At 52.0% G+C, this 26,887-nt stretch overlaps 10 protein-coding genes across 10 annotated transcripts; 4 read left to right on the forward strand and 6 right to left on the reverse strand.

Moving 5' to 3' along the window:
* Positions 1–187: 187 nt before the first annotated feature.
* M406DRAFT_106499 (uncharacterized protein) lies at positions 188–2,029 on the reverse strand (the record flags this gene model as incomplete). Its single annotated transcript, XM_040915200.1, has 3 exons — positions 188–1,202; positions 1,274–1,867; positions 1,962–2,029. 3 exons carry the CDS (start codon positions 2,027–2,029, stop codon positions 359–361), a joined length of 1,506 nt encoding a protein of 501 aa, XP_040778194.1. The 3' UTR covers positions 188–358.
* Positions 2,030–2,453: 424 nt separating this feature from the next.
* M406DRAFT_61206 (uncharacterized protein) lies at positions 2,454–3,834 on the forward strand (the record flags this gene model as incomplete). The annotated part of the gene is made up of 6 exons (XM_040924724.1): positions 2,454–2,535; positions 2,587–2,657; positions 2,711–2,763; positions 2,826–3,532; positions 3,614–3,648; positions 3,802–3,834. The coding sequence occupies 6 exons, from the start codon at positions 2,454–2,456 to the stop codon at positions 3,832–3,834; spliced, it is 981 nt and encodes a 326-aa protein (XP_040778195.1).
* Positions 3,835–7,692: 3,858 nt separating this feature from the next.
* On the reverse strand, positions 7,693–9,330 carry M406DRAFT_328326 (uncharacterized protein; the record flags this gene model as incomplete). Its single annotated transcript, XM_040920316.1, has 6 exons — positions 7,693–7,733; positions 7,990–8,044; positions 8,124–8,198; positions 8,265–8,402; positions 8,468–9,078; positions 9,201–9,330. The coding sequence occupies 6 exons, from the start codon at positions 9,328–9,330 to the stop codon at positions 7,693–7,695; spliced, it is 1,050 nt and encodes a 349-aa protein (XP_040778196.1).
* A 1,675-nt stretch (positions 9,331–11,005) lies between these two features.
* M406DRAFT_338047 (phosphate-repressible acid phosphatase precursor) lies at positions 11,006–12,012 on the reverse strand (the record flags this gene model as incomplete). The annotated part of the gene is made up of 3 exons (XM_040921313.1): positions 11,006–11,301; positions 11,387–11,517; positions 11,579–12,012. The coding sequence occupies 3 exons, from the start codon at positions 12,010–12,012 to the stop codon at positions 11,006–11,008; spliced, it is 861 nt and encodes a 286-aa protein (XP_040778197.1).
* Positions 12,013–12,942: 930 nt separating this feature from the next.
* On the forward strand, positions 12,943–14,502 carry M406DRAFT_39337 (uncharacterized protein; the record flags this gene model as incomplete). Its single annotated transcript, XM_040924099.1, has 4 exons — positions 12,943–13,043; positions 13,114–13,156; positions 13,327–13,492; positions 13,574–14,502. The coding sequence occupies 4 exons, from the start codon at positions 12,943–12,945 to the stop codon at positions 14,500–14,502; spliced, it is 1,239 nt and encodes a 412-aa protein (XP_040778198.1).
* Positions 14,503–14,802: 300 nt separating this feature from the next.
* Positions 14,803–16,096, forward strand: M406DRAFT_39017 (uncharacterized protein; the record flags this gene model as incomplete). Its single annotated transcript, XM_040924083.1, has 3 exons — positions 14,803–15,010; positions 15,071–15,621; positions 15,731–16,096. 3 exons carry the CDS (start codon positions 14,803–14,805, stop codon positions 16,094–16,096), a joined length of 1,125 nt encoding a protein of 374 aa, XP_040778199.1.
* Positions 16,097–16,265: 169 nt separating this feature from the next.
* On the reverse strand, positions 16,266–16,496 carry M406DRAFT_20117 (uncharacterized protein; the record flags this gene model as incomplete). The annotated part of the gene is made up of 1 exon (XM_040915454.1): positions 16,266–16,496. A coding segment is annotated over one exon (231 nt), but the record flags the coding sequence as incomplete, so codon positions are not given.
* A 2,290-nt stretch (positions 16,497–18,786) lies between these two features.
* On the forward strand, positions 18,787–19,577 carry M406DRAFT_69404 (family 5 carbohydrate esterase; the record flags this gene model as incomplete). The annotated part of the gene is made up of 3 exons (XM_040925267.1): positions 18,787–19,114; positions 19,209–19,289; positions 19,456–19,577. 3 exons carry the CDS (start codon positions 18,787–18,789, stop codon positions 19,575–19,577), a joined length of 531 nt encoding a protein of 176 aa, XP_040778201.1.
* A 276-nt stretch (positions 19,578–19,853) lies between these two features.
* Positions 19,854–22,091, reverse strand: M406DRAFT_288210 (Phosphoglucose isomerase). Its single transcript, XM_040918779.1, has 4 exons — positions 22,010–22,091; positions 21,262–21,834; positions 20,642–21,175; positions 19,854–20,574 (listed from the first exon to the last, which is right to left on the reverse strand). The coding sequence occupies exons 2-4, from the start codon at positions 21,789–21,791 to the stop codon at positions 19,947–19,949; spliced, it is 1,692 nt and encodes a 563-aa protein (XP_040778202.1). The 5' UTR covers positions 21,792–21,834; positions 22,010–22,091; the 3' UTR covers positions 19,854–19,946.
* Positions 22,092–22,851: 760 nt separating this feature from the next.
* cppk1 (encodes protein serine/threonine kinase) lies at positions 22,852–25,970 on the reverse strand. Its single transcript, XM_040926379.1, has 4 exons — positions 25,607–25,970; positions 25,289–25,438; positions 23,696–25,221; positions 22,852–23,624 (listed from the first exon to the last, which is right to left on the reverse strand). The coding sequence occupies exons 1-4, from the start codon at positions 25,629–25,631 to the stop codon at positions 23,421–23,423; spliced, it is 1,905 nt and encodes a 634-aa protein (XP_040778203.1). The 5' UTR covers positions 25,632–25,970; the 3' UTR covers positions 22,852–23,420.
* Between the last annotated feature and the right edge of the window lie 917 nt (positions 25,971–26,887).

Below are 26,887 nucleotides of genomic sequence, written 5' to 3' on the forward strand. Positions count from 1 at the left end.
GAGCAGCTGGGCGAGGACGGCGGTGAGGACGAACTGGACTTGGACCTGGACGACGAGGAGGGCTTTGAACAGGAGATGGATGAGGAGTATGACGATGAGGACGGTGGCGATTATGATGCCGAGGGATACTTTGACAATGGTGACGATGACGATATGGGGGATGACGGGGATGACGCTGGGATGTACTGAGCGGGTAACCTTGATTTTTTCTTCTTCTTCTTTGGTTTGACTTTCTTTCCCACTTGCATTGGGGAGGCTTCTTTTTTTCTTCATTACTTCGTTGATACTGATACCCTGGGTATACGCCTCTGCGCCCTCTACCTACTTGCAATTCCATTCCAAGCTTCCAATCCTCTATCTAATATGAGCCAATCATGCCCTTCCCTCTGAAATCGTTGATCTGTAGCTCCGTGACGCCCTCCCTGGCAGCGCCCACAACCGTGGCAACCTGCACGATACTCTCTTCAAAGTCCCTCAGCACATGATACAGCTCCATAACCCTATCGTCTTGGGCTCCACCGCCCAGCGTGCCATTGCTCGCCTGTAGCCGCGAGGCCTGGTCACTGATGTTCTGCTCGACACCGCTGAGGTGTGCGTCGATCTCCTTGACAGTCCCTTGCAGCTTCTTGATCTGCTCGTCCATCTCGTCCGTCGCCCGCGAGAAGTAGCCAACCAGATCCTCCGACGCTGTCTGCGACCCATCACCATTCGCATTTGACCCGCTGCCCTGCTGCTCCTGCTGTGCTCGGGATGACGAAGCGAAGAAGCTGGGCGACACGTGATACTGGCTCGGAAGAGCGAGGTTGTTTGCCGCGAGGAAGCTCAGCTTGGCCTCCTCTGCATCCCCCTTCACCTGGTCACGCATCTGCTTGATGGTCTGCAGGTCTGCGCCAAGGGCGGAGTCGACGGCGGCGTACTTGCGCGACACGAAACGCACATCATCTGGTATCGACTCGAGCTGTTTCTCGTGTTGCGGGATGAAGGCATCCACCTGGTCCTTTTGTGCCATGCAGCTCTGGATAAAGGCGTCCATGGCAGCAATCTCCCTCTGCAGGTCCTCCTGGAGGTCGTTGAAGCGTGTGGTGTTTCGGAGGTTCGAGATGTCAATGCGCACGCCAGGGATGACTTGTGGTCCCATGGTCGAGCCTAGGGCAGGCATGGCGGGCTGTTGAGGGATCGCGGGCGGTTGGTTGAGGGAGGAGCTGTGAAAGTCGTCAGTACAGGTAAAGAGACGGGCAAGATCACCAGCCATAGGCACGTGTAGTAGACATACAACAAGCTCTTTGTAGGAGCAGCGGCAGATTGGCCAAACAGACCTCCTCCCGCGGCTGGGGCTGCTTGCTGCTGGCCAAACAAACCACCGTTCATGCCCGTTTGTCCTGCGTTGGCCATCGTCGAACCGCCAAACAGCGAGCCCGCAGGCTTTGGTTGACCAAAGAGTCCGCCGCCTGTGTTTCCTGCTGCAGGCTGCTGTGTTGCAGTCGACCCGAACAACGACGTGCCAGTCTGCGCTGGCTGTTGAGTGGCGTTTGCTGTCTGGCCAAAGAGTCCACCTCCGCCGCCTGTGGCCGTCGTCGAGCCCCCAAACAGGCCACCAGGTTTTGGTGTTGCCATGCTGGACCCAAAAAGGCCGCCACCGCCTGTTTGTTGTTGGGCTGTATTCGTTGAGGTGCCGAAGAGAGAAGTGGCCTGTGCTGGTTGGGAGGTGGTCGTCGTGTTGCCAAAGAGACTATTCGACTGCGCGGTAGGCTGTGTTGCGCTCGCTGCGCCAAAGAGACCGCCAGCTGCTGGAGGCTGACTTGAGGAGTTGCTTCCACTAGGGAAGATTGAACAGAGGCAAAAGTCAGCAAATTCCACCAGAGCGGGCCTAGGTCATGTAGTTCTCATTCTTTATCCCGGAATGCGCTGGAATCGGGCCAGATGGAATGAGGAAAAAAGACACAAAGAAGAAGGGTACCCACAATGTGTTAGCCGCTCCTGTGTTGATGCTCAGACCAGCTGGTCCACTTGCTGATCGTGCAAAAGCCATCCTGACCAAAACCTGTTGTGGTCTGTTGTCTTTGAAAGGGAGCCGATTTGTCTCTGGTGAAAAGGCTCAGAGTCAGGTTTTCGTGGTGCAGTGCAGTTGTTCCAGACGTGTCGCGTCAGTTGGATTTACTTATGGTACAGTCGGCCCCAAGTTGCTGCAGCTACCATAGTGCTAAAATGCAGGGATCCCTGCAGGCCTGTTAGCCTGCCCCGGTGCCTGGCTCTTGTGTCACAGCGCTAACCTTGGAGCTGCCCATGCCTGCCAAAGCATTTAATGGTGCTTGATTTGTGGGCCCAGCAGCTGCCCTTCAATCACTTTCATCATCAACCTCAACCCTCGATTCCCCAACTAAGATCTGCCATTGATCCCCTGTCAATACAGCCCATACACTCCCAGAAGGACTCTTTCAACACCAAGAGACAATATGGATATTGACGATAACGATGATGATTTCTATGCGCCTGAGGAACCGGCTGCTCCGGCTGCTACAGAAGCTCCCCAAGACAGTACGCCTGCTGCCGCGGGCCCTGCACCCTCAGAAGCGAAGCCAGACGCAGATGAGGACTTAGAGGAAGGCGAAGAGGAGGATGAGGGTGGCGCTATGGATGAGGATGACTCCTCTGACGATGTGAGCAAAACTGTATCCCTTTGGGATTTATGCGCAATCTAATACAATCTCAGAGCATGGTCATCATTACGGAGAGGAAGGACGGCACATCAGCTGCACCACCGTCGTAAGTCGCACAGTCTTCTCCCCAGGTTATTGGTCATCACGACCACTGACAGGAACCCCCAGACAATCTCGGTACAGCAGCATCAAAGACATTCCGCAACGATCAATATCAAATAATACCACCACCAAAGCAGCCCCCTCAAAACCCGAAGACCCAAAACAGGGTGCCGAACTCCCCGCCATTAGAACTTCCACGGTCGACATCAACGCGATACCCACCCACAAGGGCACCGGCAAGCTCATCACACAAATCAACATTGACGAAGATCTCCCAGAGAACGACAAGCCTTGGCGGAAACCCGGCACTGATTTGAGCGACTACTTCAACTACGGCTTCGACGAGTTCACGTGGACGCTGTACGCCAACAAGCAGGAGCAGCTGCGCGGCGAGTACAACTCCGATGCGATCGCCAACAACAGCAAGAAGATGTTTGAGGATATGGCCTCCATGATGATGATGGGTGGTATGCCCGGCATGCCGTCTATGCCGGGGATGCCTGGCGGCGGTGCTGGTGGCGCAGGAGGAGGTGCCGCTGGAGCCAGTATGCCCGGTATGGATGGCATGCCCCCGGAAATGCAGCAGATGATGCAACAGATGATGGCCGCCGGCGGGATGGATCCCAGCCAGATGGACCCGTCAGCAATGAGTGCCATGTTTGCGGGCATGCAGAATGCCGGTGGTCCTGGCGGGCAGGGTCCAGGAGGGCAAGGTCAGAACTTTGGCGGTGGCTTCGGGGGCAACCAAGGTCAGGGATTTGGGTATGATCAGGGTAATATGGGCGGCGGCAACCGGGGTGGCTTTGGCAGAGGTCGTGGAGGTCGTCAGCGATATTAGGTACGGAAACCTAGAGTGCCTCGACTTAGTTGTCTCAAGCCAAAGAGTCACGTAGGCACCCGCAGTTGTCAGGCCTCTTTGATGCCTTCTCTCAGAGGCATAATTAAAATGGGAACTTTGTTAGTGAATGGATTGATACCCTGGTCATTCAAGAGATCGCATCAAATACAGAGTATCAACATTTCATGTGTGAATGGTTGGGAGGGCCTGGGGGGGGGGGGGGGGATTGGTTTTTAGAGCTGGTCTCAAATAGCTGGATGACCCTCATTACCCTTTAAGAAAAAGCAAATCGTCCAGCACACCAATAACACGAATCATCGTCTTTCAACATGTACCTTGTCGTGGATGTTCTTGCCCAGTTCCAACTTTTCTTTCAGTCAATCCGATACCCGCAGGTTACTCAGCTGCCCTACTCAGTCGCCAGTATGGCAACAGGTCATAAATCGCGTCATTTGAGGTCAAAGGTGACCCATAATGTCCAGCTCAAGTGTCCTAATTGAGAGACAAAGTGTCTATGACTTTTGACAAGCGTCTCTCTCACCCACTGCAGTGGTGTTTAGGCCGGCCTGCTCACGTATGCGCAGGAGACGGGAGGCCTTGATTGGCCGACGTGTAAGCTACGAGTAAGTTGGATACCTCATCCTGAAAATCACCTGAAACCCATCAAGTAGCTCGTCGACCATTCCAATACACATAGATCTCAAAGATCTCAGGTGCTTCACATGATGATGTTGAAGCTGAGAACAGATGGCTTGTGATATACCATGGTTTGCTGTACGTTGAGGACAGGGGTATATATGCGGATTTGGGGCTGAAACGGCCACTCAGTAGTTCAATAAGATTTTTCATTCATACAAAGATCACTATAAATAGAAAAGTATCGTGTAGAAACGGCAGACAGTGTTGCAGGGGCCGTTCCTCTATACATGATCAAGACACCCCAGCTTCGTGCTCAATGAGCTGAGATTATTGGAAAAGTCTACATATTTCCTCTCGAACAACACAAAACTTCTCGCTTGACAAGTAGTAGATAAAAGACAAGCTACTCGAAAAGGTCCATCCATCTTTGATGCCAAGGCGGTGGCCAGTCTCCGTTGTTCGAAGCGGCTGGCCACGCCGTCCAGAGACGGGCTGCTGGATCATAGATTTGGATCTTTACAAATTGTTCAATACTCAAGTACATAGCCATTGTACGGTGCCTGGATATTCATGTAGCTGTGGGTTCAATCTATCAGTTAGTTAACACCCATTGCTGGATGGTCGCTTACAAGTGATTATACACAATAAGTCAAAGCACCCCCTTCCCGATCACCCTGGTCAACCACACCGTATATATATATATATATATATTTCATATAGATTTACTCATCCTATTCACCCACCACGATGCAATCCTCCTCATCAGTAGGTAATTCAAGGCCGCTCTCTTCATCTAGACTATCCTTATCTCGATTAACTGCGTTTTGAGCCCTCTGTATATCCTCAACCCCTGCAAACTTCGAATTCGGGCTTACATCGACCTTTCTTCTTTTACTAGGCTTCAGCGCCTCAATCTGCTTCCTCAACATCTGATTTTCCTCCAATGCTCTTGCAAACTCGAGATCTCTCTCGTCATAAGCCTTTTTTATCTTCCTGAATAGCATACGGCGGCCTGAGTCTGTTGAAAGATGCTGCCGAGTTTCCTGTAGCTAGTAATATAGCTGTTTAGCCTTGTGAGGCGTTGAAAAAACCACAGGCTGGCTTGATGAGGCTTTTTGGGGAAGCTTAGATGCTGTTGATGGTATTGAGGCTGAATTTGACTGGCTCTGAATGCTTGGTTGACTGTTCTCGAGGAGAAGAGGGCTTAAGAGCGCTTTGGAGGGTCTCAGGGGCCATAGACCAGTTACTTTCCATCCAGATCTGATATTCTGGCTTGAAAGACCTTCCAGACGAGCTAGACGATAGTGCTTGAGGAATAAACGCTTGCCTGCAATAGTTGAATCCTCCCATTGGCTCATATTGCTGACTTCCTTTCTGTATGCTCGTTTAAGGGATGAAAAGATCCCTAGATCGAGGGGTTGAAGTACGTGAGAAGTATGAGGAGGCAAGTAGATCAACAGGATATTGTTTTGATAGCATTGCCACATAAACTCGTCAGTTTTATAGCTGTTGTAGCCATCCAGAACTAATAGTCTGGTCTCTGAGGCATCCGCTGGTAGGCTGCCTGGGATGAAGATCTTTTCTAGCCATTCAAGTGCCATTTTATCATTAGTCCATCCGTTTGGTGTAGCAGTGAACTGCCAGCCCTCAAAAGGCTTCAAACCAACAGGAAATCACTGCTGCTATACAGTTTACCCTTTGAAGATCACCAGAGGAAGGAGGTGAGCTCCCGTAGCTGAGATACACTCGAGGAAAGAGGTCCAGGCTTTTGATCCAGGCTCTTTTCTTTGGATTGAACGTAAAGAGGAGCCTCCAAGAACTAATCCATTCTCTCCTTGGCCCTCCATAAGCCCAGCTTCATCCATATTCCATCGATTAGCTGGCTTGATGGCTTGGATGCGAGGAAGATTAAAAAGATAGAACCAAGGCCGTATTACCTCTGTTGTAGCTCCATTAGTTCGTTCAGAAGCCATCCGGCGAGTCCTTCTAACCTTTATCTCTGGATTCCTCTTCAAAAAACCCTGGGTCCATCTCTTTCCAAGAGATTCAATATCTCCTTTGATGAGGAGGATCTTCCGTGCGAAGAATCTCAACTCTGAATGGCTTGGTGGAAGCCCTAGGCTTTCCTGAACCAGGATCCATTCAGCTAGTTTTCTTTCTTGGATAGAAGAGAGCCTTTGAAAAGATTCAGCACCTATCTGATGAGACTGAACGCCTGTTAAACGGTTCTGAAGTGTTGTATAAGGGATACCCCATTCGATCGAGGCCTTGCGAAGAGAACAGCCTGTCTTGATAGCCTCGAGGGCGGTAACGATTTCAGATTCTGTATACTGCTTCATTGGACTGTATTTACTCTATGCTGAAAGTTTGAAGTGAATTGGAAGAGGATTGATGAAGAAAATTAAAAATATATCGAGGGGTTGAAAAGGCGGTGTGGTTGACCAGGGTGATCGGGAAAGGGGGGGGGGTGCTTTGACTTAGGCCCTACACTCTCACACCGTTTGCGCCTGTTTTTATAGCTATTTCATCAAACCTCAGGGCTTACCTAAGTGCCTGAACACTTCATCTCAGTATAATATTTGTAAGACAAGCACATCTTATAGACTTGACTCAGAGGGCAAGTCTCCGTCCTCCATGATACACACAGCAAGGCTGGTGGCTTCGCTCAGCTGAGGATGGGACTTGCCCAATCTGGCACCGCGCCCTCGGCTGATTGGACCAAACCCATCAAGGCTGGGTGGGACCAGCGGATCATCCACTTCTCCTCTGAATACCGCTGTTGAGCCAGGCCTATTTCTCATGTAGGATCCTTTCCTGAATATCTTGAATCCGCCCTGCTGTTTCAAAAGCCACCAATAAACCAAGCAATTAGCTTCAATGTGGCGATACATCGGGTAGCAAATGGGGGAAAGAGGGGGTTTTCAATTCTACCCAGTGACACAAGAGTGTCAATCGCAACCACAGCTCATAATCCAGATTGGCATGTAATAGCCTGAAGAAGATTCTGGAAGGGGCTACTAAAGCTCTAGTTCAATTAGGGAGAAATCCAGCTGAGAAGATGAAGAAGGACTGGGAAAGAGAGGCAAATGGGTCCTTATCATGAAAACCTTGGAAGCCTTGATCCAGTTAACGCAATTATGAGTCAGATGTCCCATTCATAAGCTGTCCCATGTTATCGGATAAGACTCATCAGAGTAAATGTATCTTCATGCTCAAAAGTATGATCGCCCAAAGTCAGAGCTGCCAGATCTCTTCAAGACGGGCTTAAAGTTTCTCCCGAAGATCCCAATCCGCACAACAACGTTGTCTGACAATAACATTATCTGGACATAGCTGTTTAGTCAAGGCAACGAGGATCATGTACCTGGCTGTGAGGAGCAGCTGTAGGCGGGGCATGATGCGCGCCTCGCGCGACCGGCCAAGTCTGGGTAGGAGACATGGGAGGCCCATGGTTCGTCAGATCGATTCCTGAGAATCCCAGTTGCTGCTCTCCCGTCCTGTCATAGGTTCTCAGAAGATCACGTCGCTCGCCTGGCCGTGCTTGATAGTCTGGCATCCGCATGGCGGACGATGCTGTCGAGGTGTTAATCTGTTGCGGGATCGGGCTGTGCTCTGCGCTCATATTTGAAGCTTTGGCTTGCGCCATCCGCGCCGTGAGTGGGTGCGCAGGCGCGATCTGCTGCCCGGTTGCCGATCTGATGCTGCGATCTTGCTCGTCGATGAGAACGAGACCAGCCGCTCGGGCATACTTACCAGCCTTATTCTCCTCATCCCGCCTCGAGTTCACTTTCTTGTTATCAATCTTCCTCTATAGAAATGTTAGTAGGAGGGCCTTCGATTAACATCGCCTCAAGGTGGCTCTCCAGGGTCGGTAAGCTTGCCTTTACTTCAGCGCTGGGGTTGTAAGCCAGGCGCTTGGTAAAACTGATGCCCAACATCATCTTGACAATGTTTTTGGACGACTACATATTGCAAGCGTTAGTTCTCATCCGGAAGGTCTGGAGTACTTCTTCACATTGATGCCCTACCCTGAGCGCCTCCTCACACTTCTGAATCCTGTGCTCGAACGAGTGAAATCTGGCAGGTTTCTTCGACTTGCCGGGCTTGGGGTTGTCGTACCATGGCGGTATGCAGAATTGACCTTGCTGTCCATACCATGCCTCCTCCTACATATATTGGTGGTCAGGTATAATTTTGTCTCAAAATCTGTATCAAATTCAAAATTACTTACCACGATCTCCCAGCACAGCAGTTCAACCTCCAACGAGTTCAACTGCTTCGTGCGAGCAACTGCAACGCAATCTGTGAACTTGTCTTGCTGAGCCTCGGTCTCTCTATCCGTGATCGTCCGCTTTAAGCTCTTGCACTGTATCTTGAGGCGAGGGTTCTCGATCAGATCATTAACATCCAAGATAGCTGCGTACAAGGTTCGGACCGCATTTAGAATGCGCGGGTTGTCGTTTGGTATCTGTTCGACTGCCCGTTCGTCGTTGTTCTGGCGGTAGTAGGCTGTCTTGTAATTTTGATACTGGTTATAGGTGGTAATAAACCCACGCCAGTGTTGTCCCTTCAGCGTCATGATCTGTGTGACTTCGGCATCGTAGTTGACAAGCCCAGCCTGTTGAGGTACTGAGTGGGAGATCGACGCAGTATGATGCTGAACTGCAGGTGCCCCGCTGTATTTAAGCTGATGAACCGGCTGGTTGATTGGGCTGTTAACATTCCTGGTATACTGAATATAGCGATCAGATCCCACTGTCAGCATCCAGGTGGCAACAGCGCGGTACGCCTTGGCACCATCCCACATGCCCAGGTGTCGAAGACCAGGTTGTTTTGAGAAGTCTATGAGAGGGTTTATGTGAGCCATGACAGGAAACAAAGCATGGAGGTCCTCTACAAGACACTCTTGATTAGCAGTTGTTCTCGTGCAGAATACTGGTAGGACATAGATCCTAAAAACTCACGGATTCTATGAACAGTGACACGCTTCTCCATAGGATCTCCATCAGGACCAAGACTGGTCTCGACGAAATTGATGGCTGGAGTCCACCAGACGGGCTCCGCAAGATTGCCCGCAGTGTTGAGAGACTGCATTGTGTTGAATGCCTATAAGTATTCACATTGGTTAGAAGAAGTGATCATGCATAATGACAGCGCATTGTCTTGACAGCCTCACATACAGTATGATACTCTTCAGCGTGGATATACTGAGAATATAAGGGGAAGACTGCTTTAATAAAGTTCTAGAATGACGAAGAGCTGACAAAGTAACAAAGTATTGTTGAGAAGCTTGGTTGTATGAAGGGAATGGAGAGCCTTAGGCAAAAGGCTGTAGTATAGCAACTAATACTGTTGCTAGAGAAGTGCTGGTTGCTAATAGTCGATTCAAGTTGAGTGCATTGGGTAAGGAAAAGGAAGAGAAGAGCTCTTGTTTCAGTCCAAGATCGGCGTTTTTAAGATACCATAGCCAAAATTATCTTTCACAAAATCCAAGTCAGGTCAATGTGAATCTGGGAGTGAATTAATAGAACAATAGCATCCGAATCACGGCAGACGGTGATTCATTACCAGTAGCAACTCACAGATCGTATCAACTCGAATTTCAAGAAACCCATTACTTAAGTATTTTTCTTCAGTGACGGTACAATACAAGCAAAATCTAAGCATGCTCGCAGCCAACACTTGGTCTTTGAGCTCGAGTCTGAGTAGGTAAGTACTTGAGCAGGTGATATCTATGAGGCTGGGTTAATAAATCTTCACTTAGCTGCAGATTGATTAAGCATTAAATATACAGATACGATTTCCATTGTTTAATACAAAAAGTCGATTATCCCAAATGCATTGATTGTTCTATGCTTTATGTGAATATTGCAACCTCAAAAGCAGGTCTGGTCGGTTTCATAGCAGTAATATTTATCAAGCTGAGTGATGAGGAGCCAATGTATGAGGAGTATGGATGCGTGATTGATACCGTCTCTAATCTTTATCATTCTCAAGCCGAGGGAGGTGAGGGTTAGGGTGGGGTTGCAGAGAAGACGAGGCAGGATGCAGGAAGGCCAAACGGAAATGGCACAAGAGGAAGTAGGTTGTAATCTAGATGAGTTGGTCTGGAGATCAAGGGGGAGATATCGATCAGAATTTCAGCTGTGTCCTTAGCTACAGTCGCATCTGTCTGCATTGCCTCGGGTGACGCGTGCACCAAACAGACCTAAGGATGATTGATATATGAAGGTCGCCTGTTCGATTGCCAAGGAATTCTGGGAATTTTCCGCGAAGAAAGGCATCAAGGAGAGTACGCTCACATGTGGTGGAGCTCCGTGATTGTCAGGTACGCTGGTCATCAAGATTAGGTTTTCGGTCCCCAAGAGCCCTTAAAGGTGTCTTGGACGGATCTTTTTTCTGATATTCTATTATTCCACGTGTATGCAACGGTCGAGCTTCTAGGACAAGACTAGGGCCTGCTCGGCAGTGAGCACGCGTGTGAAGAGCCCTCTATAGTAACAGTGGTCAGGATGTAATAGAATGTAGAACAAAGAGACTGAATCATGATAATTGGTGATTTGATGAGCCGGTGTCGCTACTCAGACAGCGAGAGATTTGTCATCGCAAGCAGTGCAATATGTACGATTTGAAACCTGCAGGTCAACTTTTATCGATTATATACATTTTCATCCCCGTCAAGATCCTGGGCGTAGCTGATATAAGCATCATTATCATTACAATTATTTTTCAGGGATCACACTGAGCCCCAGCCTCCTGATGTTGAGGCTCATGCGTCCAATACCACAGCGATGGACGTCGCATCATCGTCGTTCTTGCCGAGGCTGCCCAGATTCCAGTTGACCTCAGCCGTCTTGGAGAGGCTGTAGTGGCTAAGCTCGGTCGAGTTTGTAGTGCCGACGAGGCTGTCTGGGACGGCGCTGCCTAAGAGCACAGCCATGACCCTGTTCTCGAGCAGGTAGTTCTCGCACTCATCCCAGGTGAGGATGACCAGGGTCTTGTCAATGTTGAAATTCGGGTTGTCTAGGAGAGGCACGAGGAAGTCTCTCGCCCACTGCCCTGCGACTGTGATGGAGCTGTCGTGGCCATTGTCCGCTAGAGATGCGTTTAGAATTTGTACTTCTCTGCGCTGTGAGTTCAGCGGACTTACTCATGTTTGGTGTTATCCACATCCACTGAGGCAGCGTGCCGCTCTCCAGTTCCTCGTAGAACATTGTGAGATTTTTCGCCTTGGCCAGCCTGTCAATATCCCCCGTGGCTGAGTCGTACGACATCATGGGACTGGTAAAATGTCAGCCACACAACCTTCCAGGAGCGACGGTGGTTCGATTGGAGAACTTACTTGTGCTTCCGCACATACATATTCGCCCCGGTCTCCTGGTTCACCCAATCACTCTCGAAACCAGAGAACGGCATGTCCTCCCCGTATATGCTCCAGCTCACGTTTCCCGCCTCGAGCAGATCGATCATGGTCTCAACACTCTCATCAATTTGCACAAAGTCGTCCAGCCACACTCCGTTTGTGTCCGCGCCCAGAGCCGCTACGTAATTGGGCTGCGAGGGATGCGTGATGGACCAGTAGTTGTCGAGGGTGATGCCCAGTGAGGCGAGGTATTGTATGTTGGGGTCGCCAGCGGCTATGTCGTAGTCCTGGTTCTCCAGAAAGATCTGCACGTAGCGGTCGAATGACTGGCCCTGGATGTCGCTGGTCGGGTGGAGGGTGAGAGCTGTTGCCTGAGCGGCGTAGACGGCGGACGTTGCGGTCGACGTGTACATGTCAGACGCCGCCGGCGTCGATTGTGAGGAGCCCATGGTGATGAGGTTGAGCGTATCTACGAAGATTATCCAGAGGTCAAGATAGCCTCCCTCGTCAAGGTCCTCTTCTTCGGTGGATAACAAAGGGTCACACCGCCAAGACGTCGTAGAACCCCAGGAAAACCTGGGTGGGACATGGGCGCTTTACATATCCATCGCCGTCAAGTCATATACCATAGTATTCACCAAAGGGTATAGCCGCCTGAGGCCCTCCGGCTCCGGCTCCACGCAGAGGCAGACATTCTGACATATGGGCTGTCAAGGCCAGGGCAGCCCAGCCCAATGAGAGGCGTGATAATGGAGATCAGCTTGGCTGCAGCAGGGATCACCGTCAATAGCGGCGATGCACGCAGACACACGCCAGGGGGGCGACATGCTTTGTTTGGAAGGACGTTTTTCGGCCGAAATTACACTCCACCTGGAGGATCTTCGCGTTGGCCGGCCTGCCTTGTTCAACAAGGGGCTTGGGAACCACTGGAGAGTGTATTGGACAGGAGAGTGAACGTTGCTCATATGTGTGTCCAATTGTTGTGGTGTGGGCGAAGAGCAAAGACAAGTGAAGAGAGAGAGGGGCGTTGCATTCGTAGAATAAGTTTCTCTCCAGCGACGGTGGAGACGCGTTAAAAGCAATGGCATACTGAAGCGCTAGAATAGTGTCCGTCACTAGCCTGTACAGTAGGCCTGAACTAACGGTGGGGGGCGCTGAAGGAGAATAAAGGTCCGCTAAGCTCTAGAGGTTGACGGCAACGGCAGGGCTTTTCCTAGGCAGGGCTGGCAGGGGTAGTCCCGGAGGATATGCCGGTCCAGGAACCGAGTATGCATGTGCCAATGTCGCATCGTCGAACAATCAATCAGCTTTTGCCATTCTCCACGTTCAGATCACCAACAAGAATGTCCTCCACTTCAAGAGGGGACTTTTATTTCAGGAATCTGTATGCGAAGGAGCCGGACTTCCGCCAGCTTGCACGGCAAGATGCCGACTTCCGGGCGATGTGAGTGATGGGAGAAAGAGGCCCTTTATTGTAGCTACCGCCGGCCGCGCGACGCTGACATCGACGATAGACTCAAGCCCAATGACCAGCTGGACTTCACTGATCCGGCAGCTGTGCAGCAACTCACCAAGACGCTGCTCAAGCTTGACTTTGATCTGAAGCTCGAGGTGCCTGAGGATAGGCTATGTCCGCCTGTGAGTGACAAGAACACTGGTCGGGAGCAGTCTCAGTCTTGACGTGTGGATGAGCCAAGGCTGATTGATGATCGGATTGGGTGGCTCAGGTTCCAAACCGGCACAACTATATTCTATGGCTTAAGCAACTCCTGGACTCCAGCTCATATAATGAGCCTGGAGGCAAGCTGAGCGGCCTTGACATCGGCACAGGCGCAAGCTGCATTTATCCCCTCCTGGGCTGCGCCCAACGGCCGTGGTCCTTCATCGCCACAGGTGAGCAGTTGATCTCTTTCTATCTGCGTCTCATCCAGTGCATCATTGCCTTACTGACACATCCCCCCCCTTCTCACACAGACATCGATGCCGACAACCTCAAACATGCCATCAAAAATGTCGCCCTCAACAGCTTCGAGGACCGCATCAGGATCGTTTCCCGAAAACCCGAGGACCTACTTATCCCGCTAGAAGAGCTCAACCTGAGCCATATTGACTTCGTCATGACCAACCCGCCCTTCTATCAGTCAGAAGCAGAGATGCTTAAATCCGCCGCTAAAAAGTCCCGTCCGCCGCACTCAGCATGCACTGGAGCACCAGTCGAGATGGTATGCGACGGCGGGGAGGTCGCCTTCGTGAGCCGCATCCTGGAGGAGTCCTTGGTCCTCAAGGACAGGGTGCAATGGTATACATCCATGTTTGGGATGGTATCCAGTCTGGAGGTGATGGTGGAGAAGGTGCGCGAGAGGGGCATCAATAATTATGCAGTGATGGAATTCCTGCAGGGAAACAAGACGAGACGGTGGGCCCTGGCGTGGAGCTTTGGGCCGATGAGACCCTGCCAGAAGGCAGGTCGGGGTCTCAAGGCAACACCGTGGAGAAGGATCCTGCCGGCAATCGTCGATGCAGAGATATCTAGGTTCCCGAGCGGCGATGGTGTAGGCGCGAAGGGAGACGCGCTATCTACACTTGTAGGAGGGCTGGACTTGATCTCGTGGCAATGGGACCGGGAGATGCTCAGAGGGGTTGGGCGGGCGAGGGAGAACGTCTGGAGCAGGGCATGGCGGAGGAAGAGGAAACGCGAAGAGGCAGAGGCCGGCCCATCAGTGAAAAGCAAAGAAGAACCGAGCGAGACTTGGATTTTTGGATTCTCGGTTTCCATCACGGTCAATATGTCCGAGGCCATCCTCGAATGTCGCTGGCGTGAGGGTCACGATGAGTCCATCTTTACCAGCTTCTGTGGTTTCCTCAAGACACGACTACAAGCTCAAGTGCCCAAGAAAACATGATAAAAGACAGTCTGAAAATAGAGAGAAGAAAAGTACTTCCAGCCCTTCTACAAATTTGTATGAGCCGTCAGTGATGACCAATAGATCATCATTTCTTCACAGAGGTGGAAGAGAAGAGAGGGAGAGGTCAACTACCCTAACCCTAGCACTAGAATCCCCCAACGCCTGCCGAGCAGCCCTCCTGACATTATGCACCTTTCGCGCTGCCTGCCGCCGCATCTTTTCCTGACGCTCTCACTATCTCCTACAAACCATACCAGCAAGAAGAAAAGGAAAGAAAGGGAAAATCCACCAACAAATATGTCCGACACTCCACCTGCCCAACAACAGTCCCGCTTCAAGGCACCATCGAACCTAACCACCTCCGAACGCCTGTCCACCAACACAGTTGGCCTCGTCGCCCTCTCGGACTTCCGCAAGCGGCGCGCCGAGGTTCTCGAGCAGCAGGAGCGCGAGGCTCGAGAAGCCTTGCGCTCGTCAGGCACCAACACACCTGCGGGACGCTCACGTAGCGGGACGCCGAACGCGAGCGATGGCGGAGAGAAGCAGCAGAAACAGCAGCAGCGAGCTGTGAAAAGGGCAAAGAAGGGCAAGGCCGGAAAGAGGGCGCTGGTTTCGTTTGGAGATGACGGCGAGGAAGAGGAGGAAGAGATGAAGGAGACGGAGAAGGAGAAAGAGAAGGACAAGGAAGCGGACAAGGAGGCACGCGAGGACAGCGCAGACCCCAGCGCCGACAGCGATGCCAGCGGCAAAAAGAAACCTGCCAAGATCACAGCCAATGCCTCCGTGGGCATCGTACCGCGCGCGCTGACAAAGGCGGCGCTGCGGCGTGAGGCTGCGGAGCGGGAGGCGCTGCGGAAAGAGTTCCTCGTACTGCAGGAGGCGGTCAAGAACACCGAGATCGCGATCCCCTTTGTCTTCTACGACGGGACCAACACGCCTGGCGGGACGGTTCGCGTGCGCAAGGGCGAGTTCGTGTGGGTGTTTCTTGACAAGAGTCGCAAGGTGGGCGCCCAGCTGGGCATCGGCAGCGAGAGGAACACCAACGTGAGGAAGGAATGGGCGCGCGTGGGCGTTGACGACCTGTTACTGGTGAGAGGGACGATGATCATACCACATGTAAGTTGCGCCTTCTAGTATGTTTGTGTGGGTGTGATGACAAAGTAGATTGATTGGTTGTACGTATATATATGTGTGTCTAGCTGCTGACTTGACGTGTCTAATCTAGCAATACGAGTTCTATTTCTTCATCATGAACAAGTCTGTTGGCCCAAAAAACGTCCGGCTGTTCAACTACAGCACCGAGCCCCCTCCCCAGGAGAGGGCCTCGATTGATGATTCCGACGATACACCTCCTCCAGCCAACGTCCTCTCGAAGCCCAAGGGCGGGATCAACAAGAACTTGGTGGATATCAAGGATCTCGAGGGCGCAGGCGATGATCCGACCTTCACAAAAGTCGTCGATCGGCGGTGGTATGAGCGGAATAAGCACATATATCCTGCCAGCCTATGGCAGGAGTTCGATCCAGAGAAGGACTATACGAGCGACGTCCGGAAAGATAACGGCGGGAACACTTTTTTCTTCTCGAGGTGAATCTGATTTGTCGATATGCTCTCGTTCGGTGGGTATTTATCGCGACGCAGTCGAATAAATGATGGTAGTTCTTGGTAAGCTCTTTCGGGAGCATGAGGAATCATGCAAAAGTCGACTTTGCCATGATGTGCTCTCAGCCCGTCCATGACCACATCAGGTAGATGAGGTAGGCGAATCCGACGAGCATCCAGCCCGGCCAGAAGATCATGAGGCAGAAGCCATTCCCACACCCCAGGATGAGCACGAAGAATTCAAACTCCAGTTTCTTGCGCAACCGACGGGCCGCTTTGGACTCCCACACGGATCCGGCAGCTTTGTACAAGGCAGTCACAGACGCCATGGCGATTGTCCTGGTGACCAGGAAGGTCTGAAGCGCTGCGACGTTGCAGCCGAAGAGCAGGTATGTCAGGGCGAGACGGTTGATCTTGAAAAACTGCTGGGTAAAATCAAAGAGGACTGGTCTGAGGGCGTTTGAGTAGGGCAGCGCGTGACCGATTTTGAGTGCATATCTGTGGGTGAGGTCGGACTGCTCGCGTATGCGCAGAGAGGAGTAGTTTGAGGTGGGTTGTGTGGTGGTGGTTGTTGAGGTTGTCAGAGGAGCCATCTTGGGTTTTGGTCTTCTTTTTTGAGAAGAGGGGTTTACCCCTAAGCGAACAAGCAGATGCTCAAAGCTGGCCCCAGTATTATCGAAGGACCGTGTGTCAGAATCAATAGCGAAGGTGGATGGGACTATAGTGATCTCGCTTCGCAGTCGTCCAGGAGATAAAACGATAGGCGTACGTTATCTTATATTGCGAAATACAATAATCGATAACACAGCGATCAATCTGCTGCTCTCTTATATATCCAATCCCAACACGTCCAGACACGACAGGAGAGCGAGCGCATGCTTCCTCGAAACTTTCTCTGATTCGAAGGGACGACTTTCCTAGTCCTGCAACCCAAAGATGCAAGCAGTAATCCGGCGAGTATATTTCGAAACGACTCGTCTGGCAGACCTGCATCTACTATTACTATACATATAAGGAGGGCCCCACCTTCCAAGTCGTATGAGGTGGAGACGTTTTGGCCTAAAGGAGAGGGCGTGAGTGGGATGGAAACCTAACGCTACACGTGGGGCCGTCTGCAGGTCTGGGACAAGCACGGATCGTCATGTGAACGGGCATCACTCGATTATCTTGCCTACTACGGTGACAAAGCTTTGCGCAGTTTTCTTGCCTACATTATTTACTACAGGAGGACCCCGCCAGATAAGGAGGTGGCCTTTTGTGTAATCACCACGGTGAAGGGGAGAAGTGAAGGGTAGAAGAAAAGAGGACCAACAGAGGGAAAAAAGAATAAAGAAATACTGACTTTGGCCTACACGCACAGAACAACAAATGAACGCGGCAATGGCGGAACGGACGGAGCTTTCACTACAGCATTTACACGAGACATGTGGTGAAGTGTGGCGACGGGCATACCGATGTGTATGTGCCTCGATCTTTTTTGCTTCTTTGATTTGTTTTCTTTCCCTGCCATACACGAGCGCTTGCTGATAAGAACCTTTTCTTGGAACCGCAAACAGCGGCTACGCTGCTATGCAACATGTATTCCCCGATCTTTGCCTCCCCTTCCGCAGAGCCTCTCAAAAGAAGCCGCAGGACCCTTGTGTGCCAACGGTGTTATACCATTGGCTCGGGACTTGGGTGTGACACAAACTATGGTATACCCGGCGGGCAGCTCCAACATGTGCCCCTCCCGGCTGGGTGATTGGCCTCTCTGCTTGGGCGACAGCAAGCTAAATGCTTTTAACCTTACAGAAGTAGACGAGTCGGAAAGGTTGGGGCATGAGAGAAGGTTAGAGTTTACCCTATTGCTGTTGTTGTTGAGGTGGCGTGATTTGGGAGCGGCTCGTCGGAAGGCAGCCCGAACTGATTGCGAATACCAATCTGTTGAGCGCAGAGTTGCCTTTGGCTAAGATGTTGGCCAGGCCGTAGTATACTAGGTGAGTTCACCATTTCAAGGTCATAGCCCCACGGATGAATAGCTTCGCACTGCTTTGGGTTTACCATTTTCCCCCCCTCTCTCAAGAAGAAGCACGTCATATAACTTGGGAGTCCACAACAATGTAACACCTCCTCAGATCTGACCACTTCAGCAGTTTATAAAGACCATATAGCGTTGACAGCCGTTGCCGAATCTGCCTCACGATTCTTTCGAGGCAATATCTTATGCCATTCGCTTGGACGGCTTCGCATCGACGGGTTCACAACAAACAGCACACACTGTAACACTGATATAGTGGCAAAAGGGAGTCTCTTGGCCTCTACGCTCATCTCTCAGTGCCATATATGGCTGTAGGTCACATCATGCTGCACGCTTTATTACGTAGCATATATTGTTGTCGAACGTCGACTACCACCATATTTTGTAGTATGCCGAGGCTCAAATGAGTTGTTAGGTACTTGAACTATCTAACATTGGGCAACCACTTCACCACAACGTTTGAAGATGACAATTAGTACTTGATCTAGGCACCTAAAAAGTGTTACTCTCTATGTGTAACATAAAGGCCCATCGGTTACAAGACAGAGAGTCTCGTAAGAGCAAACCTCAAAAGAAGAGCCAAGTTCCTCAAAATCTATTCCTATGATTCTAAGTATTGTTTCCTAAGAAGAAAACATGCTTCTTGTCTTGACAATACCAGCATGAAGCGGTCTTGCTTCTCTCTCTCTCTCTCTCTCTGTGTGTGTGTGTGTGTGTATGGAAGAACCCGTTCAAGCATACAGAAGGTAACCGCTCGCCTTGCTCCTCAAACAGACCCCGCTCTCCTAAAACCATACGTTCCCTCCGAGTTCGAGGGTTTCTCTGATTTGACCGACATGGTGACGACCTATCAGACCTGCTGCCCAGACAGCAAGATCGTCCTCATGGGCTATGCGCAGAGCGCCCAGGTGACGGCCGACTTCCTCAGCGGAACGTCCGAGACCGGCTTCACTTCGACACCCGCATACGCGTCTTCTGTTGAGAATGTTCGTGAGTCGACCCCCCCCCCCCCCCACTCCCTTGGTTTCGTTTGTGTTGTTTTAGAGGCGCCTCCTGGCCCTTGACTGACAGGAGTACAATATAGTTGCCGCTGCCGTGCTCATGGGCGACCTTTCCTTCGTCAAAGGTGAATTCCTGGGACCGCGGAAACGCAAGCGACGTCAGTGTGAGTACCTCTCTGGTCTTTGACTCTTCCCGGCATGGCCCCAGTCCCTTTTTTAATGCTAATACCAGAGTAACCAGTATTTTCCCCGTCAGAATAATAGTGCCTGTTCCCTCGTTGTCTCGAACCTGATATTACTGCGACAGCGGTGACGAGTCTTGTAACAAAGGCGCATCGGAGGACGCTTTGCTCATTCACGAGGGCTACGTCACCGAGTATGGCGATGCTGTGACTAGTTATACCGTCAACAAGATCGGAGGATGTTCTGGCTCGGAGGCCAACTTGCTCTGAGTGGGCTAGGACAGCGGACTTCGGTCTGGTGGCAGGGCGGCTTGGGCTGATCTGACTTTTGAAGACTTATTTGCGGATCCACCACCGTACAAGATCGATGTAAGTCGAGAAAAAGGAGATGATATGATGGGGAAGGACCAAAAAAAAAACAAAAAAAAAAAAAGAAAAGAAAAAAAAAAACCGTTCAAGGGGGTGACGTTCACTTCAAAGATGCAGACGTCTCCTAGATGAGTCACACGTGGGACTGGTCTATGGACGGCCCGATTCGATTCTGATGTGTGTATAAATTCATATTTTCATTACTGAACGAACGCTCTCTCATTCATAGGTATTTCGAAGCAGTCATGGCTGCTTTGTACAAGCTGCTGCTCACAGGCTGGAGTACTTCTTGAATGCGCCGATGAGACCACCGGTGGATGCATCGTGGCCAGAGCCATCACTGGACTCATCCAGCTCCTTGAGGATCTTCTTGGCCAGGACCTTGCCCAGCTCAACACCCCACTGGTCAAAAGAGTTGATGTCCCAGACCGCGCCCTCAGTGAAGGTCAGGTGCTCGTAGTAGACAATCAGCGCACCCAGCTCAGCAGGGCCGATGTGTCCGCCGACCAGGATGCTGGTGGTGGGACGGTTACCCAAGAAGACTTTGTGAGGCACTAGGTTCTCGGGAGTGCCTTCAGCCTTGACCTGCTCAGCCGTCTTGCCGACCATCAGGGCCTCTGCCTGGGCCAGGTAGTTAGAGGCAAGCATCTTCTGGTGCAGGTTGTCGGAGATGGGGTTGTGTGACTTGGCTGCCAGAATAAAGTCTGTCGGGATCAACTTGGTACCCTGGTGGACGAGCTGGAAGAAGGAGTGCTGGGCATTGGTGCATGGCTCGCCGAAGAGGATGGGGCCGGTTGTGTACTTGGCAGGGGAGCCGTCCGAGGTGATGGTCTTGCCGTTGGACTCCATGGACAGTTGCTGCAGGTAGGCAGGGAAGCGGTGCAGGTATTGGTCAAAGCTGCATTTGTTGTTGTTCTGTCAGCACACCATATCAACACCAATTCCAAGGGTATGGCTTGACTTACGGAGCGACTAGGTGCGTCTGCGCGCTGTAGAAGTCGCTATACCACACGCTCAGCAGACCGCCAATGGCGGGGATGTTCTCCTTCAGCGCCGCGGTACGGAAGTGCTTGTCCATCTCGTGTGCGCCAGCCAGGAGCTTCTCAAAGTTCTCGTATCCGATGTACAGCGAGACGGACAGGCCAATGGCGCTCCAGACCGAGTAGCGGCCGCCGACCCAGCTCTCGAAACCGAACATGTTCTTGGAGTCGATGCCGAACTTTGTGACCTCGGGTTCGTTGGTGGAAAGGGCCACAAAGTGCTTCGCGATCTCTCCCTTGCCGCCGGTCTTCTCGAGGAACCATGTCTTAGCCGTGTTGGCGTTCGTAGTGGTCTCAGCTGTGGTGAAGGTCTTGGATGCGATGAGGAAGAGGGTGGTCTCCGGGTCGGAGTTGGCAAGGGCCTCTGCCATGTGGGTGCCGTCAATGTTGGAGACGAAGTGAAGGGTCGTGTCCTTGGCACCATAGTGCTTGAGTGCCTCAGTGACCATGACTGGGCCCCTAATTCATGGCTGTCAGTCCCTCCGCAGCCTGTGCAGAATTGTCACCCTACGACGGGTAGGGGAAACCATGGATAATGCGCTCACAAGTCAGAACCACCGATACCAACGTTGATGATGGTGGTCAACTTCTTGCCCGTGAAACCCTTCCATTCGCCGCTGCGGACCTGGGCGCTGAACTCCTTCATGTGCGCCAGCACCTCGTTCACGCCACCCTGGGTACCCATGACGTCGACACCATCAACCTTCATATCCCAGGGCTTACCCTCGAGTCCAACATTTCGCAGGGCAGCATGGTAGACAGCACGGTCCTCGGTGAAGTTGATCTTGTCACCAACGAACATGGCCTCGCGCTTCTTCTCGACACCAGCCTGCTCCGCCAGCTTGACGAGCAGGTCAAGAGTGTCATCGGTAAGGAAGTTCTTGGAGAAGTCAAAGAGAATCTCGGTGGGCTGGCCGGACGACGAGACAGATGCCGGCAGGGTGAAGGTCCGTGTGTACTTTTCGAAGCGTTTGGGGTCGGACGCGAAGGCTTCCTTGAGGACGAAGCTCTTGCCCACGGTGTCGCGGTGCTGCTGGAGCTCGCTCCAGGCAGGGAGGCTGCTGGCTTGAGGCATTGTTGGCTAGTGGTGAGTCTGGAGAGGCAATCGACTGATGGTTCTGTGTGGATTGATTGACAATGTCAGAGATGTGCAACGAGGGATAAAATAGATCGACAGCCGTCCTCAGGAATCGGGTGACTTTGAGGGATGAAGGGCAGCTGTGGTTGGGTGACTGGTCTAGGAGCTATCGAGTCGGCAGATAATAGGAAGGGCGGGCCGTCTTGGAAACATACCTTCAAGAAGGAGGGCCAGTGGCTTGACACAATTGACACAGAAGAGGAGTTGATTGTCCAATAAGTGAACTGTGATGTTAGGTGATCCGCTCTTATGTCTAGAGGAGAGGTTGTTGAAAATCCGCAGCATCCGTATCAGCGTAACCAACAAGTTGGAAGCGGGGTCCCCTCCCATTCCATGCCTTCCCACCACAGCAGAGCCAGCACCATGACAGCTGCCCCGCAGTGGTGTCACATAGCTCCCAGAAAAGAGGGGCACAACGTGCAAGAGCAGCTGCATCCTTGACAGCATTTTACTGTGCATTTTACTGTGTAGAGCACAGACGGACGCACTCACCCTATTCACTTTGATGTAGTGGTTTATGCATCAGATGTTCAAGTCGAGAATAATTGATGGAATAAGGCTCAACTTCAATCCACACCTCAGGTCGATAGAATGGAGGCCTTTCGAAGCTCAACAGATTGTGAAGGCCTATCAGGCAGAACCAGAGTAACACACCTCTCCTCAGTACTGTTTCATTAGACATCTGCGTCACCATGCAGCCAGTCAGAGCCTAGACATGCCCCACATGCCTCTGACAGATCATACTGCAATGCATAAGGTTTGCAAAGCATTGCATTCTTGCATTTTTACATGTTGGGTGTTTACAGATTCACTCAGAGGGCATTGTCACTCAAGCAACCACGGGTGGCCTATACCTGGACAAATGATTCTGAAATGCCGCCTTCCGTCATGTCATCATCTGAATTCCAGGCAAGGAGTGGCCTGATCCAGGAAGATCTGGATAAGGAGAGATGTGGTAGCGTGACCAGCAACTCTGGGGCGCCATTTTATAAATTTTGAAGATACCCGATGTGTATTGTTGTTTATCTGCCTACCGTCTCCTCTAAGGACTGCTTCACTGCAATGTCCATGGGTGATCAAGCATCTCCTCTACCAGACTTTTTCCTTCCCTGAATCTCTCCACTGTGCCAGACAACTTTCAGAAAGCTCGAAGTTTGCAGACCACCAAGATCTGCAAAATTGAGCATCCCTAGTAATGAAATGACAAATCACACCATCTGCAGATCTGTGCCAGTGGAAGAGTGTAAAAATCAGACCAAACTCCAGTATGTGAGGGTGTGGAAAGGGTGATGCTCAACCCAAGATGTGCAGCGGGAAACGGGACAACAAAGGAAGGAGGCTGTGATCAAAGCAGGCCCTTCTCCTCATTCCCCCGTAAAGGATTGATTGTGACATGAGGGCTTCCTCGACTCATCCCATCCAGTATATGCCCTGTCAATTGCAATATGACATCTGTGCCTGCATGCTGCTGTCATGCGCCCTCATAGTTGTACAAATGCAAAATCCATCATCCAAACCTGCTTTCTCTCGTGATTCCGAATCTTGGGGCATCTCTTCATCTCGCTCTTATCGGCCTGTGACACTGCCAATGAATGAAGGGTCCTTGACACTGCCACCACCGTCCGCGAGGCCGGCGATCGGGCGATTGTAGCTGAAGCCCTGGAACTGGTTCTGCATCGTCTCCGAAAGGGGAACACCTCCCACGTATGAATCCTGAGGCGCCTCCCGGGTGAACTCTGGATCGAAATTGTCCGTGTCCATGGCACCAGCCTGAGGAGATGATGTTTTAGTATACACATGGACTCCTGGGTCGCAACGGGATCGCGGGTGATTGTACTTACCACATTGGGCTTGAAGGTGGGCTCATACTTGCGTTGCAGCAACTTACGCCAGTCGATCGCATGGAAGAAGGGGTGTGCCTTGATCTCGGCCGAGCCGTTTGCACCCAGGCGTTGCGCCGGGTCGCGGTTCAGCAGCTTGGTCAAGAGATCCTTGGCCGCGGGCGGCACAATGTCGTGGCTAGGGAAGTGCAGTGGTTCGCCCAAAATCTTGCGGTACATCTCGTTTGTGTTCTCATCGTAGAAGGGGGGAAGCCCCGTCAACATTTCGTAGAGCAAGACACCCAGCGTCCACCAGTCCACGGTCTTGTTGTAACCCTGACCCATGAGGAGCTCGGGGGCTAGATACTCGGGAGTACCACAGAAGGTGTTGGTCCGATCCTCGTCCTTCATGTCCAGCTTGCAGAGGCCAAAGTCACACAGTGCGATGTGGCCCTGATAATCCAGCAGAATGTTCTCGGGCTTCAGGTCTCGGTAGATGACGTTGAACCCGTGCAGGCACTCGAGAGCGCACAACAGCTCTGCGGTGTAGAATCGGGACCGATTGACATCGAACCGCTGCTCCTTCTGTAGGTGATGGAACAGCTCGCCACCGTTGACGAAGGCCAGTACAAAATATAGCTTCTCGGGCGACTGGAAGGTGAACTTGAGGGGGACGATGAACGGATTGTTGATCTGCGCGAGGACGGATCGCTCGGCGAGGGTGTGGGTGACTTCGGATCGGGAGATGATGTGGGCCTTGCGAATCGTCTTGAGCGCGTAGATACGACTCGTATCTTTCTTGCGGACCTGGATGACCTTGCCGAAGCTGCCCTTGCCGACCACCGTGAGGAGGTCGAAATCGTCAATAGTGAGCTTGCCGGCCCTGTTCTCCACATACTCGATGCCGATCTTGAGCTCGCCCTGTCCATAACCGACGGGAACCCACTGAACGCCACTGTGGCCCAACGCCTTCTCCTTCTCGGCAAACTCGGTCGCTGCCTTCTCCCGATCCTTCTTGTTCGCCTTAGGATCCTCGACAAACTGGTGCTTCTCTTCGAAACGGGGCTTGATCTGGACAACGCCAAGGAAGATGTCGTTGGCGCGGCCGACGCTTGGGGGCGCTGTCGGATTTCGGATGTAGAGGTGGACAGTGACATCCGTCACTCGCGACACATCGAACTTGTACTGGGTATTGGAGCCAGCCCACAGTGGATTCTCGGGGTTGCCCTCAACAGAGTTGACAAAGACCTGCACCTTGTCGAAGTCAAGCAGGGCATAGGGCATATACTTGCCAGACACGCGTCCATGGTTGGTGGGCACATTGCCGAAGCCACCAGAGGTATTAGGCCTGTGGCCATTCGGGGCAGTTCGTACAGAGCCAGCGATGCTCGCCCCACCCCCTTGTGATGCAGAGGTGCTGTGACTACTGAAGATGTTCTTGTGCGGTTCGGGCAAGGCAAAACCCCTACCCTCGTGGAGAGTGACGACGAGGATGCCAGGCTTGGGGGCAAATTCAACAGGTGTCTGTGTCAGGGCTTCCGAAGAGGCTGGTCTGAGTCAGTACATGGAGCTGACCCTCAAGCACAGGATATTGTATATGTAGGATGATCGTACCAATGTTGTTGTCAGGAGGGGTTGGTGATGGGGCAGTGCCACTAGGGCCGCTCTGAGGTTGTGCCTTTGCATCCTTGTCGGTGATGGTCGATTGGGATGGCGAACGCCCGAAGCTGCTGAGGGGACTGCTGAGATGCGTCTTCTTCAACTCTGGAGAGGGTGAAAGCAAGGTTAGCAATACAGTCCTGTGCATGCGACAACTGGTAAAGCAGACACATGAGAAGAGCCAGTGACAAGTTGTCTGCTGAGGAGGGGTTGTGCTGCGCAGGAGGCAACCAGGTGTGCTGCTGCTGTGTGTTGCACCAAACTCCGACTTACTCTCGGTGATTTTCCACGAAGACATGGTGGATGAGAGTTATTCTGAAGAGCCTGGGAGAGGAAGTCCAGTGATGCGACAGCTGCTGTGGGAGGGGTGGTCGTGGGATATGCAGCTGGCGACACCAGTGAACGACCAGAAGCAGGAAAGGGGGGGAAGGCGGCGATAGGAGATGGATGGGCAAAGATAAGCACAGATGAGCTGAGGTCGTCACCAGAAAGTGATGTCAATGCCCACGGAATTGAGGGATGGTAGAATGGATGGCCTTGTTCTCCTGGGAATAAAAACCTTGGCAGGCTTGACTGATTTGCTGAGAGAAAAGGAAAGAATGCTGAGAAAAGCAAGGACGTTACGCGTCGATGGGAGAGTTGGAGTTGGAGAAGGTGGTGATGGTCTGGTGAAAGGGTCGGGATGGCTGATGGCTGGTGGCTGTACAGCAGTGGCACAAGACAAGGACCCCAGCAGGCTGCGGTGAGGTGAGGTCAGGTCCTTGTGTCAGGCTGCCTTGGTGGTCTCTGCTTGGTAAGACGGATCAGCACTTGGCCACTGGCCAGCTGCCAGGGGCGAAGGAGGCACGGGAGGGCACCGCCAGTGAACCAGGCCACCCAAACCGGAAATCTGGTCCAGGCCCAGGCTCCAAAAGGTCAAGATGTGGGGTCTACGCTGCAACGGCTCCAGCAGGGAGGCTCCAGTGAGGAGGCCCCAGCTGCTTAGTGCCACAGCGGGGCTGAAAAGGAGAGCCCCTGGAAAGTGTTACCGTGCTTGCTATAGTAGTAGTAACCACTGGACCACACTTGATGAATTATGATAGTTGACTCCCTTTGAAGCTTAACACCAATTTTAAAAGAAGTCTGTTTACTGTAGTATTCCTCTCGCTCTCCTCAATCCACTAGGTATTGGTGTCACTTTCTTTTTCCCCACCCGTCTGTCTCTCTTCAAGAAGCTCCAGATCCGAAGGGTCACTCACTGCCCAGGTGCCGCAATGCCCGTTCACAACGTGCGACCAGCGCCCCAATTGGAGACGGACTGTACACACAAATACAGCGAGTGAGCAAACGATCTCTAAAATTAGACTGAGTTGATCCAAATGGGGTCCGGGGGACAGGTCTACTGTCCATAGACAGGGGAGAATAGGAGATTTGATAAAGGGGCCGGCCGGAGGCGCACACGGCTTGCAAATTGCAGAGGACCTCGACCTGGAGACGAGGGTAGGTAGTGGTTGGGTACTGTTTCCAACCCTCGGAAAAGAGAGAGAGAAAGCCCTTGCCCGCTGGAGATCTCCC

Source organism: Cryphonectria parasitica, assembly GCF_011745365.1.
Source record: "Cryphonectria parasitica EP155 unplaced genomic scaffold M406scaffold_3, whole genome shotgun sequence".
NCBI classification, from domain to species: domain Eukaryota; kingdom Fungi; phylum Ascomycota; class Sordariomycetes; order Diaporthales; family Cryphonectriaceae; genus Cryphonectria; species Cryphonectria parasitica.

What these genes read in the sequence shown, in the direction of transcription:
- M406DRAFT_288210 (XM_040918779.1), bottom strand. Translation starts at nt 21,791, where the DNA reads ATGCCTCAAGCCAGCAGCCTCCCTGCCTGGAGCGAGCTCCAGCAGCAC. An exon ending in GGTATCGGTGGTTCTGACTT is followed by an intron (nt 21,176 to 21,261) that starts GTGAGCGCATTA and finishes GCCATGAATTAG; the next exon opens with GGGCCCAGTCATGGTCACTG. An exon ending in CAGACGCACCTAGTCGCTCC is followed by an intron (nt 20,575 to 20,641) that starts GTAAGTCAAGCC and finishes CAACAAATGCAG; the next exon opens with CTTTGACCAATACCTGCACC.
- cppk1 (XM_040926379.1), bottom strand. Translation starts at nt 25,631, where the DNA reads ATGTCTTCGTGGAAAATCACCGAGA. An exon ending in CCCTCCTGACAACAACATTG is followed by an intron (nt 25,222 to 25,288) that starts GTACGATCATCC and finishes GACTCAGACCAG; the next exon opens with CCTCTTCGGAAGCCCTGACA. An exon ending in CCACCTTCAAGCCCAATGTG is followed by an intron (nt 23,625 to 23,695) that starts GTAAGTACAATC and finishes TCATCTCCTCAG; the next exon opens with GCTGGTGCCATGGACACGGA.